General features: G+C 41.4%; 2 protein-coding genes across 3 annotated transcripts in view; both read right to left on the minus strand.

Annotated features, from left to right (window-relative positions):
* LOC139447275 (ankyrin repeat domain-containing protein 2-like) overlaps positions 1-21,489 on the minus strand; it is a 405,959-nt gene that overhangs the window by 375,777 nt on the left and 8,693 nt on the right. The window lies entirely within an intron of this gene.
* LOC139447282 (inversin-B-like) lies at positions 427-1,070 on the minus strand. Its single transcript, XM_071228577.1, has one exon. The coding sequence runs from the start codon at positions 1,068-1,070 to the stop codon at positions 621-623; it is 450 nt and encodes a 149-aa protein (XP_071084678.1). The 3' UTR covers positions 427-620.

The following is a 21,489-nucleotide window of genomic DNA, read 5'->3' on the forward strand; positions in this document are numbered from 1 at the left end:
TATTAGAACACTCTCCTATCCATAGTTCCACGCGACCAGCATAGTGTTATGCTGAGTCACCACTGCGCCGGAGTGAGATATTAGAAACGGGCGAGGTGAGGCAAAAGCAGTGCCGCAAGGTGGTGACGTCATCAGCAGTGTGACGTCACTGTCGTACATTTGGCGCCACGTCAGCTGGGCGAACCTCGGCTCAGTCTGAGGTCACAGAGTGCAGCGAGATGTAAACAAACAGTTTGTGGTGTTTGTATCATGATTGATTACAAATCATTTACTCACAATTAACACAGATTAATATCACGAGATGAGGAGTTTACATACTAATCACACAGCATATATATTTACACTCTGTTAACAATTTTCTTACCTGATCATGCGAAGTTCCAATCACAACAAATGACAAAATGTCTGAAAATGTTTTCAGCAAGTTTTATTAATCATCAAACACAACAAACATTCTCACCTAATCCTGAAATATAAAGCACGACGACGTGAACGGCACACCACGTCACTGTGTGTAACAACATGTCCTCCTTCACCGTCCACACAAACACGACACTCACTTCATGTGACCGCCACGATCCAACATTTTCTCCTATTTACATCACGTGACATCATGGCGGCTACAAAAGTTTCACAACTTCCTGATGTCCCCCGAGTCTCGCCATGTCGGCCGCTGTCAGACCGGCGAGGTTCCTGGCGTCGATGTCCACCACGTTCAGAGACAGCACAAACTTCACCGTCTCCACATCTCCTCCCATACAGGCCCAGTGAAGGATGTTGTAACCGTACTCGTCCACCAGAGACACATCAGCCCCTTCACTCACCAGGATCTCCACCACGTCTCTGTGTCCCCACCTTGCTACCGCCATCACCGGTGTCCTGCTCTTCCATCCTCTACTGTTGATGTCCACCACGTGCAGAGACAGCACACACTTCACCGTCTCCACATCTCCTCTCATACAGGCGTAGTGAAGGGTGTTGTCACCGTCCTCGTCCACCAGTGACACATCGGCCCCTTCACTCACCAGGAGCTCCATCACGTCTCTGTGTCCCCTGCATGCTGCCCACATCACCGGTGTCCACCTGACCTCGTCTCTACTGTTGACGTCAGCACGACCTGCTGCCAGGATCCGCTTCACGGCCGCCATGTCCCCCTCCCTGCTGGCTAGAAGGAGGTCGCGGTCTGCCCCGGGGTCTCTACGTGCGGGAGTCGGTGTCACTGTAACACAAAGTAAACTCTGAACACATGTCCGACATCTTTATCTCACAGAATATGTCATGTAGATACTACAGCACTGTGTGGTCATCGTCAGAGACGAACCTGACTTGACATGGAAACAAAAACAAGTACATGTAGTGATGGAAGCACCACCTCTATTACTAGAAGCATAAACATATGTTGGAGTAATGAGTGTTATTATTGTCTGTGATGTTATTCGGTGGTCATGAGATATCCTATTCTTTCTGTGTGTTCCAAGGCTGCTACACTGCTGATGTCGCAGAATCAGTGACACTTATGTATTCAGAAGTAAGTCCTGTCAAAAGTGGGTAAAATCAGGAAAATGTCCCCATGCCATTTGTATCAAACAATTTCACCCACAATTACATGATATGATTTGTTACAAGACACATGCATGTTATGCGGTACCTCCACTGGGCTGGTCTGATCCCTGTAGTCTAACATTACATCATATAAATAAGTGTATCTATGTTGTGTTACAAGATACATGCATGTTGTAGCTACCTCCACCGGGCTGGTCTGATCCCTGGGGTCTAACATTACATCATATAAATAAGTAGATCTTTGTTCTGTAACAAGACACATGCATGTTGTGCGTTACCTCCACCGGGCTGGTCTGATCCCTGTAGTCTAACATTACATCATATAAATAAGTAGATCTTTGTTTTGTAACAAGACACATGCATGTTGTGCGTTACCTCCACCGGGCTGGTCTGATCCCTGTAGTCTAACATTACATCATATAAATAAGTGTATCTATGTTCTGTTACAAGATACATGCATGTTGTAGCTACCTCCACCGGGCTGGTGTGATCCCTGTGGTCTAACATTACATCATATAAATAAGTATATATATGTTCTGTAACAAGACAGATGCATGTTGTTCGGTACCTCCACTGGGCTGGTCTGATCCCTGGGGTGTGTCTTGGCTCCCTGGCTCCCTCCCTGTATCTGTGCCAGGGGCTGAAAAACCCAAACAAACATCCACTTAAACATGTTAACAGTAATATGTTGATTAATTTACCTGGCGTTTCTTTGCACCCATAGATCTTGGAGTGATGTTTACAATAGCCTTTCAAGTAAGCTATATCCCACTGCAGCAATCTTATAATTATATCTGCTGACAACGGAAGGTTATAATAATCAGTTAGGGTAAGTTTAATTGTTGTTTTTCAATATAAAGTTCAGTCAAACTAGATCACACCTTTCCCCAAGTACGAATAATTAAGTAGAGATAAAAAACATTTTAGGATCTTAATTGGAAATTAATACTAACTGAAATTGCAATATCCTTGTAAAATCTATTACTGCTCGGTCGTCTGGAGTTAACGCCCTTGTCACATTAATGTATTAATAAATGCGAGAATGGCACACACGCATGTTACCGGAATATCAAAGCAATGTTTGTACAATGGAATGTGGACATCAACATGGAAGCATTCTATAATAACATGCCGTGATATTGCTCGGGGCCACATCTAGTATGTTTTATGTGAAGTCTCACTATAATACGATTTACTTACGCATTTGATTTCGATATTAATCACAATTGTTTATATAGAATTGTCATGATTTATTGCCATGTTAGTTGATATTCAGACCTGGTCGACAATGCTTTCATCATATATATGGGTCAGTGTTTTCTTCATTGAGTTGTTAAAGTGTAAACCTCGACAGGGACATTCAAGAATTCAAGTTTGGAAAATGAAAATCTCAAAACATCACTGGATATAATATCTAGACAAGATATACTATACATTTAGGCCTACAAGGTGTTATTTCCTCTTCAGTCAAATATCGTTACTTGTATTTTTACGGAATTCATACACGCCTAGGCTACAAGGCCTACCATAGTGGCCGTGCGTCATGTTCGTTGTAACACATGCATATACAAATAATCTAGGCCTTACATCAAAGCTTCTAAATGTCGCCTACTATACATGACTGAATGTATGGGTAAAGTTTAATGAAGTGAGAAATTCCAAACAGAAGGAAATGGCCACGGCTGGTCTGGTTTAGTGTCAACAGTTTCTCAAACCATGAATTCCATTGATTACTGTCTTGTCTTGTGCGAGGAAACATACATCTAGGCAGATAACGATGTCAACACTTGGACAGAGTGATCGAGATACGAATATAATCTGGATAGACAGGCTAACATGACCAGCAGTGCCTGCTCTCCTTGCCAAACCTGTCTACTTCTGGTACAATAATACAGTAACTGTTATATTTCCTATACGAAGATAAAATAGAACGTTAGGCCCTACTGTGTGGGCTTTCTTGAATAGACGACATTGGCCGATTGAATGGTGAATCTAGTAAACATGGAGCGCTCTAGGCCTACTTACAACTGAATTTAATATTACATGTGTCGGGACAGATTATCCGTAAACGTGTGTGTGCAGACATAAACTTGTGAATGTATTTTCTTCTCTGAATAACACAAACCTCCGTGTGTAGCGACATGTACAAATACATCTGTGTCAGTATCTAAAGATGCATTTCAATAACTCTTTGATTCACGATAACAGAATCAACAAAACATTAGGTCTTAGTTGTAAAACAATCAGTTGAATGAAAATTTCGAAAACAATTATTACTAGATCTAGATTAAACATGCCTGAAAACTAATGGGTTGTGTGTGGCTTGTGGACATCTTTACGTGTGTGTAGCCCCGGTGTCAGTTCAAACTAATGGGTTGTGTGTGGCTTGTGGAAATCTTTACGTGTGTGTAGCCCCGGTGTCAGTTCAAACTGATGAAGAGTTTGGCTTGTGGAAATAGATCAGTCACCGTTCAGTGTGAAGCAAGCACCTGCTGCCTGATACCTACAATATTCATATCGTAGTCCATCAATCATGTTTTGTTTACAACCCTATCTATGTTCCTAAAGATTCTAAAAGTACAAAATACGGTGGTAAAAACACTTACCCAACAATTACGTCCTAACACAAGCGACACATCTCACTACCAGCCATGAAAGGCCTTGACTGGCGACACTACGGCCGGTAAGGTGCGCGCTATATATATGACGTCACTGTGACGTGTCTTGTCAGGAGCACGGCAGAGTTTGGCGCTCGACTTACTGTGTCTTATGGTCAACAGTACAACTGCTAGACAAATGAATAAGCCCCCAGTTATTAAATATCCATCCTGCCACGTCCCCTTCATTCATGTGGTACAACACGATTTACAATAATCATTATTAACATAAAATTGTCAGACTATGATGTTTTTTATGATGATGATGACGGCCACGTCAACGACGATGATGATGATGATGATGATGATGATGATGATGCCTGAAGACACATCATTTTATGTCTACAAGATGTAATGCAATGATTCCAAAATAATCTGAACAGGAACTAAAGTTTGTTTTTATTCTCACTAAAAGAAGATATACATTATGATAAAACTATAGTTTGATGTGAGAGCAACTAATACAGTTGACATGTAGGCGTTACGTTCGAATCACCAAGCAAGTGGTCTTGTCATGCAGACACGATTGTTACAACAACCTCACAAGTGATATACTTTACTTTATAGTAAACCGAGACACTCTCAATACAATCTATAAGATTTTGATTTGGCCCCAATTTGTATACGCATGTGAGTTTTAGGGTGTACAATAGATCAGAGTGATTGACTAGAAAGACTTCAGTTGGAAGCAGCTAGAAGCATTAATTACTGGGCTACCAAAATACACATGCATGCCGAGCCTCACTATATTTCAAAACTGGTTGGGAAGCTTTACAACAACTTAAAAGAAAACGAAAACTCTTGTCTTTAATTAGGTTGGTTGTTGGTTTGTTGTTTAACGCCGCACTCAGCAATATTCTAGCTATATGACGGCGGAGATAGACCTACTGTGTTTTGAAACTTGATGTGGCCCCACTGTAGAATAGATACCTCGATATTATAATTTTGAATCGAGCGCTTTAGCGTGAGGTTCCAAATTATAATAAAGAGGTATCTATTCTACAGTGGGACTACATCAAATTTCAAAACACAGTAGGTTTATCTCCATTCTACCATGACGGTAACAACGCTTTGAAAACGACGCTCTTTTGCAACGCGTGATAACACAATCCGCAATCTTAGAATATTCTGAAAAGTGGTCACAGGTAGTTATATATGTAGCAATTATTACAAAAGTTGAAGATTAAAAAACACCATAGTCGTGAGTAGTTCATAATAAGTGTTCAAAACACATAGATCTAGTTTTTCAAAAGAAGTTGACAAATATAACTCCTAACTTAATCCAAAGAGAGAGATGTTTTAATTTCTATCAAACTGTTGCACACTGTTGAACACTGTTGACTGGCCGTCGTTTCTCGGAACTTTGTGCGAGAGGTCATTTCTTGGAAATCAAACATGCCATCATTTCTATTGTAGGGGTGACGGTTAATAGAAAAAGGTTTTAAAATGCTAAACGAATATATTTCTACAGCAAACTTTATGAATTAACATTCTAATATACATTCAACATGTCTAAGAGTTATTAGGTAGATAGCAATTACCCCCAGTAAACAATAATAACATCAAAGTAAATGCCTCTCCACCCCGAACTTGGATGTGGCAGAACTTGACCTACATCACGGTTACTCACACCTCACAGCTGTCAATGGCTGACAATCATGTGTTTACATTAACTAGATCTAGTTAAAAGAAGCAAGATGACAACCCCAATTTATGATGTGGATCAACATTTACCTGTAGATTTACTGGGATTGATCGAGCCTGCAGGTACATCCATATGATTACTAATGGAACTGAGTATGACTGAGTAAGACCACGTCTTTCAAAGTATATTTATTTCTTCCACGTTTTTAATAGTAGTATATGTGTTATTTTAATGTTTGGTTAAATTTGTCAGCCATCGCCAACAACTGAAGGGATGATGTAAATCCGACTGGGGTCCATACAGGTAGCATAAGTACTAAAAGACCCCAGGGTCCCCAGCGCGGTGATCAACCTTCAGTTGGTGGCGATCTATAGCCTGTTTTTATAATGTGTTGTTAAATGATTATATTAGTTAGTTATCTATTTTTACTTATTCACAAACTAGTTTTACGAAAGTCTGTGATGTTCTAGTCATTATACTGCTCTTTGTCGGCAGAATTTGATACAGTTTAATATATATTGTTCATATCAAATTTTGTTTCGTCACGATATGGCTGAATTATTGCCGATGTGACGTTAAACTTTAACTCACTCACTCACTCATGAGTATGACTGAACAGCCGCTGTTTAGGCTGCAGCCGGATATTCTGAAACGAGGAATCTGCATGGTGTGACCTGTCAATTTCAAGATTTCACGGATCCAAAGCCAAATAGTGACGGAACTTAGACATTTCTGGTCCAGAAATAGTAGGTCGTGTATGGTTTTCATAATTGTGCGTGTTCTGAAATGAATTTCTTCAAGTTTGATAAGCTGTCACTTCAATTGGGACATTCGTGGACTTTCGAAGGGGAGTGTTTTCCGATGCACTTTCAAATCCCCTCCTGCCAAATTCTAACGGTGGTGGTTGACGGAGATGGCAATGGATATCGATCAGAAAAAGGTTTGTAAACATAATGTTGTCATGAATAAAATGTCTTCAAACACATTTTATTATGTTAAATGTGTCTTTCATTGTCGGTTGTTTCAATAATAATAAAATTATCTGTTCGTAGGTTTCAGAATGAACAATTATTATTTTCTCAACAAAATTTATTAGATATCACTCTTTCACTTATTTTGAATGTGTGAATCTTTGAATTATACCTCCCCACCCTGAATTGAGAACCGTCCTAACGTGTCCCGGTTGTCACTGTATCTGCACTGCACTCTCAGTTATGGCTGCCAAAGAAATTGTTAACAGTAACAGTGCTGTTAAAGAATTGCAGGAAACCAGAAGACAACCCAGTACTGATGCACAGTGTGATGCTGTTCAACATTAACATGTTGACTAACTATCCCTGCTGGTGTGATGTTTTTTCAAACAATTTTTATAATGTTATATTTTACTTTCATTGTTTCAATGAGGAAATAGCTTAAATTGTTCCGATTCTTGTCACCATAGAACATTTCTCTAACAGTTTCATAAACATTTCATTTGTGTGCAAAAGATATGCCTTCGTTAAATCTTTTAATGTCATCATCGCAGCAGTCAGGGTTGCGGCCTAGAACGCCCCAAACATCCGATATCAAACTACCGTATTTCCTCTATTTGACACTATACGCCGTCTATTAATTTCGCGAGAACCCTTGACTCGGCGTGTATTAGAAACCTGGCTGGTATTAGAGACCCAGCGTGTATTAGAGGAAATATTGATATTTTTTACAGTTCATATGGGGGTGATCGATCGGCAGCCATTTTCTGTGAATCGATATGTAGGCTATCTATGTATTCATACGCACGTTTTTTGTGTGAAAAGGCTTAATATATTTGAAAGGGGTTTCCGTAAAAAAAGAAAACCTCTTTTTAACCAATCAGAATCAAGCATTCATCAATGTCATGGTAGAATATAATTTTTTTCACAACATACCCTGTTCTTACTTAATACATTAATACACATACATTACAAAATTCAGGAGCTTAAAACATGCGCAATACACACACCCTTAGAAATTCTGAAAATGTCCCAATTCCCCTCACGAGACTAAAACCTTCACTTGAGTCTTTTTCACCATCTGCCATCAAGCTTTGGAATGATGTACCTTTTACTGAAAGAACTTGTAATTCAACACAACATTTAAAACACTTATAAATCAGAAAAATCTTCCCAAGGCCCAACCATACTTCTCTTTTGGACACAAAAAACATAATATTGTACATACTAAGCCAAGCCATAATGTTTACCGTTGGTCAGTTTAATTAGGATTGATGTGGGCTACGAATTAAAGACACAGCAGAATGTCTCCGTGGTAGTAAATGTGAAAATGCGTATAATGTTGTCTTTGATTGTGGCTTTTTAAATGAAGAAATATAATTAGTATAGTCGCAAATACACCAGCTTATACTCGCAAATACCTCAACTTATACTCGCAAATACACCAACTTATACTCGAAAATACACCAACTTATACTCGCAAATACACCAACTTATACTCGCAAATACATCAACTTATACTCGCAAATACACCAACTTATTCTCGCAAATATATCAACTTATACTCGCAAATACACCAACTTATACTCGCAAATACACCAATTTATACTCGCAAATACACCAACCTATACTCGTAAATATACCAACTTATACTCGCAGATACACCAACTTATACTAGCAAATACACCAACTTATACTAGCAAATACACCAACTTATACTCGCAAATACATCAACTTATACTCGCAAATGCATCAACTTATACTCGCAAATGCATCAACTTATACTCGCAAATACACCAACTTATACTCGCAAATACATCAACTTATACTCGCAAATACACCAACTCATACTCGCAAATGCATCAACTTATACTCGCAAATGCATCAACTTATACTCGTAAATACACCAACTTATACACGCAAATACACCAACTTATACTCGCAAATACACCAACTCATACTCGCAAATGCATCAACTTATACTCGTAAATACACCAACTTATACTCGCAAATACACCAACTTATACTCGCAAATGCATCAACTTATACTCGTAAATACACTAACTTATACTCGCAAATACATCAACTTATACTCGCAAATACACCAACTCATACTCGCAAATGCATCAACTTATACTCGTAAATACACCAACTTATACTCGCAAATACATCAACTTATACTCGCAAATACACCAACTCATACTCGGAAATGCATCAGCTTATACTCGCAAATACACCAACTTATACTCGCAAATGCATCAACTTATACTCGTAAATACACCAACTTATACTCGCAAATACACCAATTTATACTCGCAAATACACCAACCTATACTCGTAAATATACCAACTTATACTCGCAAATACACCAACTTATACTAGCAAATACACCAACTTATACTAGCAAATACACCAACTTATACTCGCAAATACATCAACTTATACTCGCAAATGCATCAACTTATACTCGCAAATGCATCAACTTATACTCGCAAATACACCAACTTATACTAGCAAATACATCAACTTATACTCGCAAATACACCAACTCATACTCGCAAATGCATCAACTTATACTCGCAAATGCATCAACTTATACTCGTAAATACACCAACTTATACTCGCTAATACATCAACTTATACTCGCAAATACACCAACTCATACTCGCAAATGCATCAACTTATACTCGTAAATACACCAACTTATACTCGCAAATACATCAACTTATACTCGCAAATACACCAACTCATACTCGCAAATGCATCAACTTATACTCGTAAATACACCAACTTATACTCGCAAATACATCAACTTATACTCGCAAATACACAAACTCATACTCGCAAATGCATCAACTTATACTCGCAAATACACCAACTTATACTCGCAAATGCATCAACTTATACTCGCAAATACGTCAACTTATACTCGCAAATACACCAACTCATACTCGCAAATGCATCAACTTATACTCGCAAATGCATCAACTTATACTCGTAAATACACCAACTTATACTCGCAAATACACCAACTTATACTCGCAAATACACCAACTCATACTCACAAATGCATCAACTTATTCTCGTAAATACACCAACTTATACTCGCAAATGCATCAACTTATACTCGCAAATACACCAACTTATACTCACAAATGCATCAACTTATACTCGTAAATACACCAACTTATACTCGCAAATACATCAACTTATACTCGCAAATACACCGACTCATACTCGCAAATGCATCAACTTATACTCGCAAATACACCAACTTATACTCGCAAATGCATCAACTTATACTCGCAAATACATCAACTTATACTCGTAAATACACCAACTTATACTCGCAAATACATCAACTTATACTCGCAAATACACCAACTCATACTCGCAAATACATCAACTTATACTCGTAAATACACCAACTTATACTCGCAAATACATCAACTTATACTCGCAAATACACCAACTCATACTCGCAAATGCATCAACTTATACTCGTAAATACACTAACTTATACTCGCAAATACATCAACTTATACGCGCAAATACACCAACTCATACTCGCAAATGCATCAACTTATACTCGTAAATACACCAACTTATACTCGCAAATACATCAACTTATACTCGCAAATACACCAACTCATACTCGCAAATGCATCAACTTATACTCGTAAATACACCAACTTATACTCGCACATACATCAACTTATACTCGCAAATACACCAACTCATACTCGCGAATGCATCAACTTATACTCGTAAATACACCAACTTATACTCGCAAATACATCAACTTGTACTCGCAAATACATCAACTTATACTCGCAAATACATCAACTTATACTCGCAAATACATCAACTTATACTCGCAAATACACCAACTTATACTCGCAAATACACCAACTTATACTCGCAAATACACCAACTTATACTCGCAAATACCAACTTATACTCGCAAATACACCAACTTATACGCGCAAATACACCAACTCATACTCGCAAATGCATCAACTTATACTCGTAAATACACCAACTTATACTCGCAAATACATCAACTTATACTCGCAAATACACCAACTCATACTCGCAAATGCATCAACTTATACTCGTAAATACACCAACTTATACTCGCACATACATCAACTTATACTCGCAAATACACGAACTCATACTCGCAAATGCATCAACTTATACTCGTAAATACACCAACTTATACTCGCAAATACATCAACTTGTACTCGCAAATACATCAACTTATACTCGCAAATACATCAACTTATACTCGCAAATACATCAACTTATACTCGCAAATACACCAACTTATACTCGCAAATACACCAACTTATACTCGCAAATACACCAACTTATACTCGCAAATACCAACTTATACTCGCAAATACACCAACTTGTACTCGCAAATACACCAACTTATACTCGCAAATACATCAACTGATCTCAATCTGATAGTTAATGGAAATGGGGATCTACCAGAACAAGATAACATAAACAGATTCAATGCTGTACTTGAGGATTGACTAAGTATGTTTCATTGAGGTATGAATCTTAAAACCAATGTGTGAACCGAACGAAATACACAGTCAGTGCATATAATTAAATTCGACAACGAAGACATGTTTTGTCTACAATAGTTCAACAAGAACAGTTGAATATATCGAAGCAGACAAAAATGACGAGATTAATAAACATTCCATGTGTAGGAATACATACTGTGGCGCGACATGAATCAGGATTGTTTAATTTATGCACACAACTTGACACGCCTACAAGGTCAGTAGCCAATCAACGTGGAGTAGGAACAAAACAATGTTCATAGGACCTGTCAATCAAGGCAAGAAGCGAGAAGAACTACAATAGTCATTCTGTAACGACTGTGACAAACAATGCGTTATGGTCGAAGAGGGTTGTTTATACCTAAGACCGTCAGTTTTGTATTAAACGTAAGGCGACACTTTTTTTGTTTCTTGGTTTACGGATGCGCCGCTCTTTCAAAGTCCAAATGTTAAAAATAAATAAATGAAATTACCCTTTTTTTTATGTCCGCCGATCTTTTCGTCAAAAAGTTCAAACAAAAAAAGATTTCATTTCCTCGTCGAGCGTAAAGCAAAGGGAAGTCACTCTGATATTTCTCACTTGGATCCTTCTCTAATACCATCAAAGATTGTCAACGCAAGGCGCAGTGGTGACCAGTTTAACTCTTTCAACACTGTTGTCCAGTCAAGAAGCCACGACTCACACACCTCAGGGTTGACCGACCAAGTCACGTCAAAATAGTTTATAACTTTATTAACCTACTTGTTATATCATTCATTTATTAAATCTGTCGCATTTCACAATGTCTAAAATACGCATTCCATTTGATTTTATCATTGTTTATCTATAGATTATAAATATATTCACTAGACACTATATTTCCCGCAATTCGACAACGGGTCCTCATCGAACATGTCAAACAGCAAAATAAAGACGTTTCAAGCAAATCTTTGAATATATTATACGAAGTAATAAAATCAACAAACATATATCTAAAAGTTGCCAAACTGACATCTAAGTTATTATTTCCATCTTTCCGTGCGATCGCATGTAATCGTAAGTCAAATGACATCTCGGCTTTCGTCGCCTCGAATTCTCGGCTCGGACACAGGTTGATAGGCTGTTGACCAATGCATTTAGTCGCCTCTCGCGACCGGCACAGGTTAATAGGCTGTTGACCAATGCACTAAGTCGCCTCTCGCGGCCGGCACAGGTTGATAGGCTATTGACCAATGCATTTAGTCGCCTCTCACGACCGGCACAGGTTGATAGGCTATTGACCAATGCACTAAGTCGCCTCCCACGACCGGCACAGGTTGATAGGCTGTTGACCAATCCACTTAGTCGTCTCTCACGACCGGCACAGGTTGATAGGCTATTGACCAATGCACTTAGTCGCCTCTCACGACCGGCACAGGTTGATAGGCTGTTGACCAATGCACTTAGTCGCCTCTCACGACCGGCACAGGTTGATAGGCTATTGACCAATGCACTTAGTCGCCTCTCACGACCGGTACAGGTTGATAGGCTGTTGACCAATGCACTTAGCCGTCTCTCACGACCGGCACAGGTTGATAGGCTATTGACCAATGCACTTAGTCGCCTCTCACGACCGGTACAGGTTGATAGGCTGTTGACCAATGCACTTAGCCGCCTCTCACGACCGGCACAGGTTGATAGGCTGTTGACCAATGCACTTAGTCGCCTCTCACGACCAACACAGGTTGATAGGCTGTTGACCAATGCACTTAGTCGCCTCTCACTGGTAAACAGTTGCAGAATATTATTATTCAAGGAAACAGACTGAAATATGGAAATATATTACAACACAAATGTTCGAAAACAAACAACCCGTTGAAGTAAAAAGTATTAAGTTTCTCAACTCATGTACGAAATAGTTTAAATACTCGTGAAGACATCCCTTAAGGTTCGAGACTCGGGTTTGTTGCCAGAACCCATACTGCCGAATCATTTTTTCTTCAACATGCCGTCGGTTGTCTGCCATCGTACCTGTCGTAAACCCCTAAAGGGTCATTCACACGACACAACTAGTTGGTACACCTTGGTGTATGCGATTAGTTGCACGAACTGAAGTTGTATACTATTCGGCATTCACATGGGGCGAGTTGCATAAGCTCGGAGCTCGAATCCCGCGAGGTCTCTGACTCAAGGCTTGGAAGCGTCATTCATTACATTACTGTAATTAATTGTCAGACACATATTTGTATGAGTGAGTGAGTGAGTGAGTGAGTATGGTTTTACGCCGCTTTTAGCAAAATTCCAGCAATATCACGGCGGGGGACACCAGAAATGGGCTTCACACATTGTACCCATGTCGAGAATCGAACCCTCATTTGTATGAGTACTGATGAATGAATGGTGTACGTCTCAGAGTCTGGTTGACTTTGCAATTTAACGGAGTTGTACAGTGTTGAATTGTCTACCCGGTGGTGTAAAAATGAAGACTGTTTTGAAAATCAGGAAGTTCTAAATGACCAGTAAATGTTGTCTGTTTTGCAAACGAAGAAAACTCTAAAATGTAGCCATTTTTATCGTACATACATGAAGTACCGTGCAACGACAGGTTTGATTGGACTGCTTTGTGCACACTGAGAGCGAACAATATACTACCTTATATCTGAACAACATTACAACACGTACATTACAACTGTGTGGTTACGTAGAACGTGACACATTCAATACCAAAACTTACCTGTTGAATGTAGCAGTAACATATTTTCCACTATGACGTCAAAACACGGCGATGGGGGCACGGGTGGCCCTGTCGTCTAAGGCCCCGCGATTCGCTGTGCAGAGTTGCGTCCCTTGGGCACGCCAGAAACCTATGATTGTGGGTTCGGATCCCGGTTCGCCCCGATTATATTTCTAGGTTTGTCAGCACCATACCCGTGCTCGTGGGTTTCACCGAAGTGGTAAACGTCTGAGAACTGCAATACTTCGGACTTTCCTCCCACATTAAGCTGACACGCCGTGATATAACTGGAATACTGTTAAAAACGGCGTTTAACTCACTCACTCACTCAAAACATGGCGAAGAGGTCAACACACATGCACACAGAAAAAGGTGCATAATTCCGCCAAGCTTAACATTTATAGTTGAATATATAAAAGCGCTAGTGAGAAAAAACCCGAGCTTCGGATTTTTTATTTTCAACCAAAACCGACGGGGAGTGTTTTAACCGTCATATCAGCCGTCTAAATACAAGAAATACGAAGTAAAAACAAATGTCGGGAGACCTGACAGGGAAACAATAGCGTAGCGCTAAAAAACGAATTCGAGGACAGCGAGAGAAAAAAAGAACACGAGCAGCATGTCGACAACTGAACACCCTTCATCACCGACCCCGAGTTTACATTTCTAACCAAAGACGAGGGACAGTGGTTCATGTGTCTTAAATGTCGAAACAAAAATCTGCCAGAACATTTGTCAACAATTTTATGTATCCAAAACACGTTCCATGAACCTTAGGAAACGACCGTAAAATATATCTTGCTGGCATACTTGAGGAAGAGATTCTGTGGATTATCAGCGACTCTGTCGCCGCGTGGTTCACTCCCTTGGTTACAGAGACGAAGGTTACAGGTCCGATCCCCGTGACTGTGACCGCACAATTGTAATTTGTGCTATATGGATTGGGTTAAAATGCAAACTACATCTCTAGGACAGAGAGACTCTCCATAGAATACCACGGCGAGAGAGCGGCCTTCTGTATAATGTTCCTAGATTGAGGGACGAATAATAGAAAGTACCTGGCGTATTCTGTACAATCTACTTCCGTAGCCTGGGGACAAGGTTGTCCTGAGAAAACAAGAACCTCTAATGATAATAGAATGACGACACTTGATATTTAAAGAGACCACGCAATACAATCCATTATTTATTTATTCAGGTGTTACCAAACTGTTCCAACACAACTATAGATATTGACACCCAGGGTTTTACATCGACTGTTTGTCATCCAAGGGTCCCGACCTGTCTCAATTTTGGTCGTAAATTAGCGCTGAGACGTGGTCACGTGGTTGAGAGCAGCTGACCCGATCATTAGCAACCTGACTGCAGCCTACCCAATCATCAGCAACATGACAGCAGCTGACCCAATCGTCAGCAACATGACAGAAGCCGATCCGATCATCAGCAACATGACAGCGGCTGACCACATCATCAGCAACATGACAGCAGCTGACTCGATCATCAGCAACCGGACAACAGCTGACCATATCATCAGGAACATGACAACAGTCGACCCGATCACCAGCAGCAGGACAGCAGCCGACCCGATAATCAGCAACATGACAGTAGCCGATCCAATGATCAGCAACATGACAGTAGCCGACCCGATAATCAGCAACATGACAGCAGCTGACCCAGTCGTCAGCAACATGAAAGTAGCTGACCTGATCATCAGCAACATGACAACAACTGACCCGATCATCAGCAACATGACAGTAGCCGAGCTGATCATCAGCAACATGACATGAGCCCAGCTGACCCTATCATCAGCAACATGACAACAGCTGACCAGATCATCGGTAATCTGATAGCAGCCTACCCATTCATCAGCGACATGACAACCGCCGACCCGATAATCAGCAACATGACAGTAGCCGACCTGATCATCGGTAACCTGACAACAGCTGACCCTATCATCAGCAACATGACAACAGCTGACCCGATCATCAGGATCATGAGAGCATCCGACCCGATCATCAGCAACGTGACAGCATCGGACCGGATCATCAGTAGCCTGATAAGAGCCGACCCAATCATCAGCAACATGACAACAACTGACCCGATCACCAGCAACATGACAGTAGTCGACCCGATCATCAGCAACATCACAGTAGCCGATCCAATCATCAGCAACATGACAGCAGCTGACCCGTATCATCAGTAACATGACAAAAGCCTACCCGATTATCAGCAACATGATAGTAGCTGACCCGATCATTTGCGACCTGATAGCAGCTGACCCGATCATCAGCAACACGACAGCAGCTGACCCGATCATAAGCAACATGACAGCAGCTGACCTGATCATTAGCAACATGATAGTAGCCGACCCGATCATCAGCAACATGACAGCATCCGACCCGATCATCAGCAACATGATAGCAGCTGACCTGATCATTAGCAACATGACAGCAGCCTACTCGATCATCAGCAACATGACAGCAGCTGACCCAATCATCAGCAACATGACAGAAGCCGATCCAATCATAAGCAACATGACAACAACTGACCCGATCACCAGGATCATGACAACAGTCGACCCGATCATCAGCAGCAGGACAGCAGCCGACCCGATAATCAGCAACATGACAGCAGCTGACCCAATGATCAGCAACATGAAAGAAGCCGATCCGGTCATCAGCAACATGACAACAACTGACCCGATCACCAGGATCATGACAACAGTCGACCCGATCATCAGCAGCAGGACAGCAGCCGACCCGATAATCAGCAACATGACAGCAGCCGATCCAATCATCAGCAACATGACAGCAGCTGACCCCATCAACAGGAACATGCCAGTAGCCGACCCAATACTCAGCAACATGACAGCAGCTGACGCAATCATCAGCAACATGAAAGTAGCTGACCTGATCATTAGCAACATGACAACAACTGACCCGATCATCAGGAACATGACATGAGCCCAGCTGACCCAATCATCAGCAACATGACAGCAGCTGATCTGATCATTAGCAACATGACAAAAGCTGGCATGATCATTAGCAACATGACAGCAGCCTACTCGATCATCAGCAGCAGGACAGCAGCCGACCCGATCATCAGCAACATGACAGCAGCCGATCCAATCATCAGCAACATGACAGCAGCTGACCCCATCATCAGCAACATGACAACAACTGACCCGATCATCAGGAACATGACAACAGTCGACCCGATCATCAGCAGCAGGACAGCAGGCGACCCGATAATCAGCAACATGACAGCAGCTGACCCAAACATCAGCAGCATGACAGTAGCTGACCCGATCATCAGGAACATGACATCAACTGACCCGATCAACAGGAACATGCCAGTAGCCGACCCGATCATCAGCAACATGACATGAGCCCAGCTGACCCTATCATCAGCAGCATGACAACAGCTGACCCGATCATCGGTAATCTGATAGCAGCCTACCCGATCATCAGCGACATGACAACAGCCGACCCGATAATCAACAACATGACAGCAGCCTCCCCGATCTTCAGCATCATGACAGCAGCTGACCCAATCATCAGCAACATGAAAGTAGCTGACCTGATCATCAGCACCATGACAACAACTGACCCGATCATCAGCAACATGACATGAGCCCAGCTGACCCAATCATCAGCAACATGACAGCAGCTGATCTGATCATTAGCAACATGACAGCAGCCTACTCGATCATCAGCAACTTGACAGCAGCTGACCCGATCATCAGCAACATGACAGCAACTGACCCGATCATTGGTAATCTGATAGCAGCCTACCCGATCATCAGCAACAAAACAGTAGGCGATGCGATCATAAGCAACATGACAGCAGCTGACCCGATCATCAGCAACATGACAGCATCGGACCGGATCATCAGTAACCTGATAAGAGTTGACCCGATCATCAGCATTATGACTGCATCCGACCCGATCATCAGCAACATGACAGAGGCTGACCCGATTATTAGCAACATGACAGCAGCCTACGTGATTATCATCAACATGACAGCATCCGACCCGATCATTAGCAACATGACAGCAGCCGAATCGATGATCAGGAACATGACAGCAGCCTACCCGATCATCAGCATCATGACAACAGCTGACCCGATCATCAGCAACATGACAGCATCGGACCGGATCATCAGTAACCTGATAAGAGCTGACCCGATCATCAGCAACATGACAGCAGCCTTCCCGATCATCAGGAACATGAGAGCAGCCGAATCGATCATCAGCAACATGACAGCAGCTGACCCGATCATTAGCAACATGATAGCAGTCTACCAGATCATCAGCAACATGACAGCAGCTGACCCAATCATCAGCAACATGATAGCAGCTGACCCGATGATCAGCAACATGAAACGCAGCTGACCCAATCACGAGCAACGTGACAGCAGGTGACCCGATCATCAGCAACATGACAGCAGCTGACCCGATCATCGGTAATCTAATAGCAGCTGACCCGATCATCAGCAATATGACAGTAGCCGATCCGATCATGAGCAACATAACAGCAGCTGACCCGATCATCATCAACATGACAGCATCAGACCGGATCATCAGTAACCTCGTAAGAGCTGACCCGATCATCATCAACCTGACAACAGCTGATCCTATCATCAGCAACATGACAACAGCCGACCCGATCATCACCAACATGACATAACCCGATCCGATAATCAGCAACATGACATCAGCTGACCCAATGATCAGCAACATGACAGTAGCCGACCAGATAATCAGCAACATGTCAGCGGCTGATCCGATCATCATCAGCCTGACAACAGCTGACCCGATCATTAGCAACATGACAGCATCCGACCCGATCATCAGCAACATGACAGTAGCCGATCCGATCATGAGCAACATAACAGCAGCTGACCCGATCATCATCAACATGACAGCATCAGACCGGATCATCAGTAACCTCGTAAGAGCTGACCCGATCATCATCAACCTGACAACAGCTGATCCTATCATCAGCAACATGACAACAGCCGACCCGATCATCACCAACATGACATAACCCGATCCGATAATCAGCAACATGACATCAGCTGACCCAATGATCAGCAACATGACAGTAGCCGACCAGATAATCAGCAACATGTCAGCGGCTGATCCGATCATCATCAGCCTGACAACAGCTGACCCGATCATTAGCAACATGACAGCATCCGACCCGATCATCAGCAACATGACAGTAGCCGACCCAATCATCAGCGACATGACAGCAGCTGACCCGATCATCAGCAACATGACAGTAGCCTACCCGATCATCAGCAACATGACAGCAGCTGACCCGATCATCAACAACATGACAGCATCGGACCGGATCATCGGTAACCTGATAAGAGCTGACCCGATCATCAGCACCATGACAGCAGCTGACCCGATCATCAGCAACATGACAGCATCCGACCCGATCATCAGCAACATGACCGTAGCCGAATCGATCATCAGCAACATGACAGCGGCTGACCCGATCATCACCAACATGACGGCAGCCTTCCCTATCATTTGCAACATGGCAGCAGCCTACCCGATCATCAGCAACATGACAGCAGGCCAGCCTACCCGATCATCAGCAGCCTATCCTATCATTTGCTATAGTAGCCGAATCGATCATCAGCAACATGACAGCAGCCCAGCCTACCCGATCATCTCGGCGGGTTATGACATTTCTATTTTTAGTGAAGGTGTTTCTTAAAATGTCGTTAATGACTTATTTAGCAAAATAATAATGTCAAATTGTTATCAGCCTATTATATAAGCCTGTTCAGGGGCGTATCCAAATATTTTGGAAGGGGTGGGGGTGGGAGGGGTGCACCAAGCACCCCCAACCTCAAACACAACTTCTGCAAAATATATCTCTCTGCTGATATCAGTTTAGAACGTTCTCAAAACAACGGCGTTCAACTGGTTATTGATGGTTGTATACTAAACCAGAAATGCACATACGATGAGCATATTCATTAAACTTATTTAAGATAGATCAACAAGTTTGCCAGTAAACCTTTAACCAATGTATTTGAGCAAACGGTCCTGTCAGTGGCCCATTAGGGCATAGTCCATGAGGAGTAGGCTATGCAAAATATAAAAGATTTGAAACTTATATATTTGTGAAATAATCACAGAATGTTTAGTACTTCCAAATGGGGCATATGGTTACAACACGGTTTAAACATACAAAGTATCAACAAACAGAATAGTTTTAGGTCACTTTAAAACATAATTTTTTAATAATTGATGCCTTCTATAACATTAGTAAGATATTTCCAGGTAAAATGCATTGAGAATAGAGCTCCTCTAGGACTTGACCTTTTATGTGAAAGACTGTCAATGGGTTACGTACATTATTGAGATTCAGATGCTACAAATAATATGCTTGATATGTGTAACCTATTTATACATAGAAAATGTATTTCCAACCCTAAACAGTAATACTCTTTATTCGTCTGTTATGGATATCTGACCCGTGAAGATCTGGGAAAGACTAGGTCTTTAACAACCCTTACTTGCCGTAAAGGGCGACTATGCTTGTCGTAAGAGGCGACTAACGGGATCGGGTGTTCAGGCTCGCTGACTTGGTTGATGCATGTCATTGTATTGATTTGCGTAGATCGATGCCAATGATGTCAATCACTGGATTGTCTGGTTCAGACTTCATAATTTACAGACCGCCGTCATATAGCTGGAATATTGCGGAGTGTGGCGTTAAACAAACAAACAAACAAACAAATGTTATGGATATCTACGTTATTGTGCGCATATTGTACCTCTTATACTGCTTTAAACATGCATCCATCAGAAACTACGACCTAAAGAGTGCATAAGAGACTCGTTTCAAATTAGGAATTAGGAAAAAGCCATTGCTTTACACAATCGGGTGCATCCACAGTTAAAAGGCACTAAACTGCATGCGTGATTTTAATCAGTAGTGACAGTGAGACTACTGGGAGAAAATGTGCGTACAGCTGATTGCTAATTCCTGCTAAGTATACAAGAACACTGCATACGATAATCTCTGCATATTAAACTAGATCATACCTAATTTGCCAGAAACCCCAGCTGTTAGACAGTGGACTCGAAAAGGCTTGTCAAAACAAATGAGATTCCACTGATGTGGTAATGTACTAGTCCTAATAAACTTAATACCCTGCATAATTTAGACCAAATACAAAAAGACGTTTAAAGTTAATGGGTTAAATAATTGATCGACTCGGTTATAATAGGATCTGATCATATGTTGTTTAATTTTACTTTTTTATTTTACGAGATTTTATATTTTTCTCAAAGTACATGTTTTCATTAAATTGTGCATATATTGACAGATATATCTGAATTTGTCATAAAC

This window comes from Haliotis cracherodii, unplaced genomic scaffold, assembly GCF_022045235.1.
Source record: "Haliotis cracherodii isolate W230 unplaced genomic scaffold, xgHalCrac1.p SCAF_7, whole genome shotgun sequence".
In the NCBI taxonomy this organism is placed as follows: Eukaryota; Metazoa; Mollusca; class Gastropoda; order Lepetellida; family Haliotidae; genus Haliotis; species Haliotis cracherodii.

Coding starts and splice junctions, on each gene's coding strand:
- LOC139447282 (XM_071228577.1), bottom strand. CDS start 1,070: ATGTGGGCAGCATGCAGGGGACACAGAGACGTGATGGAGCTCCTGGTG.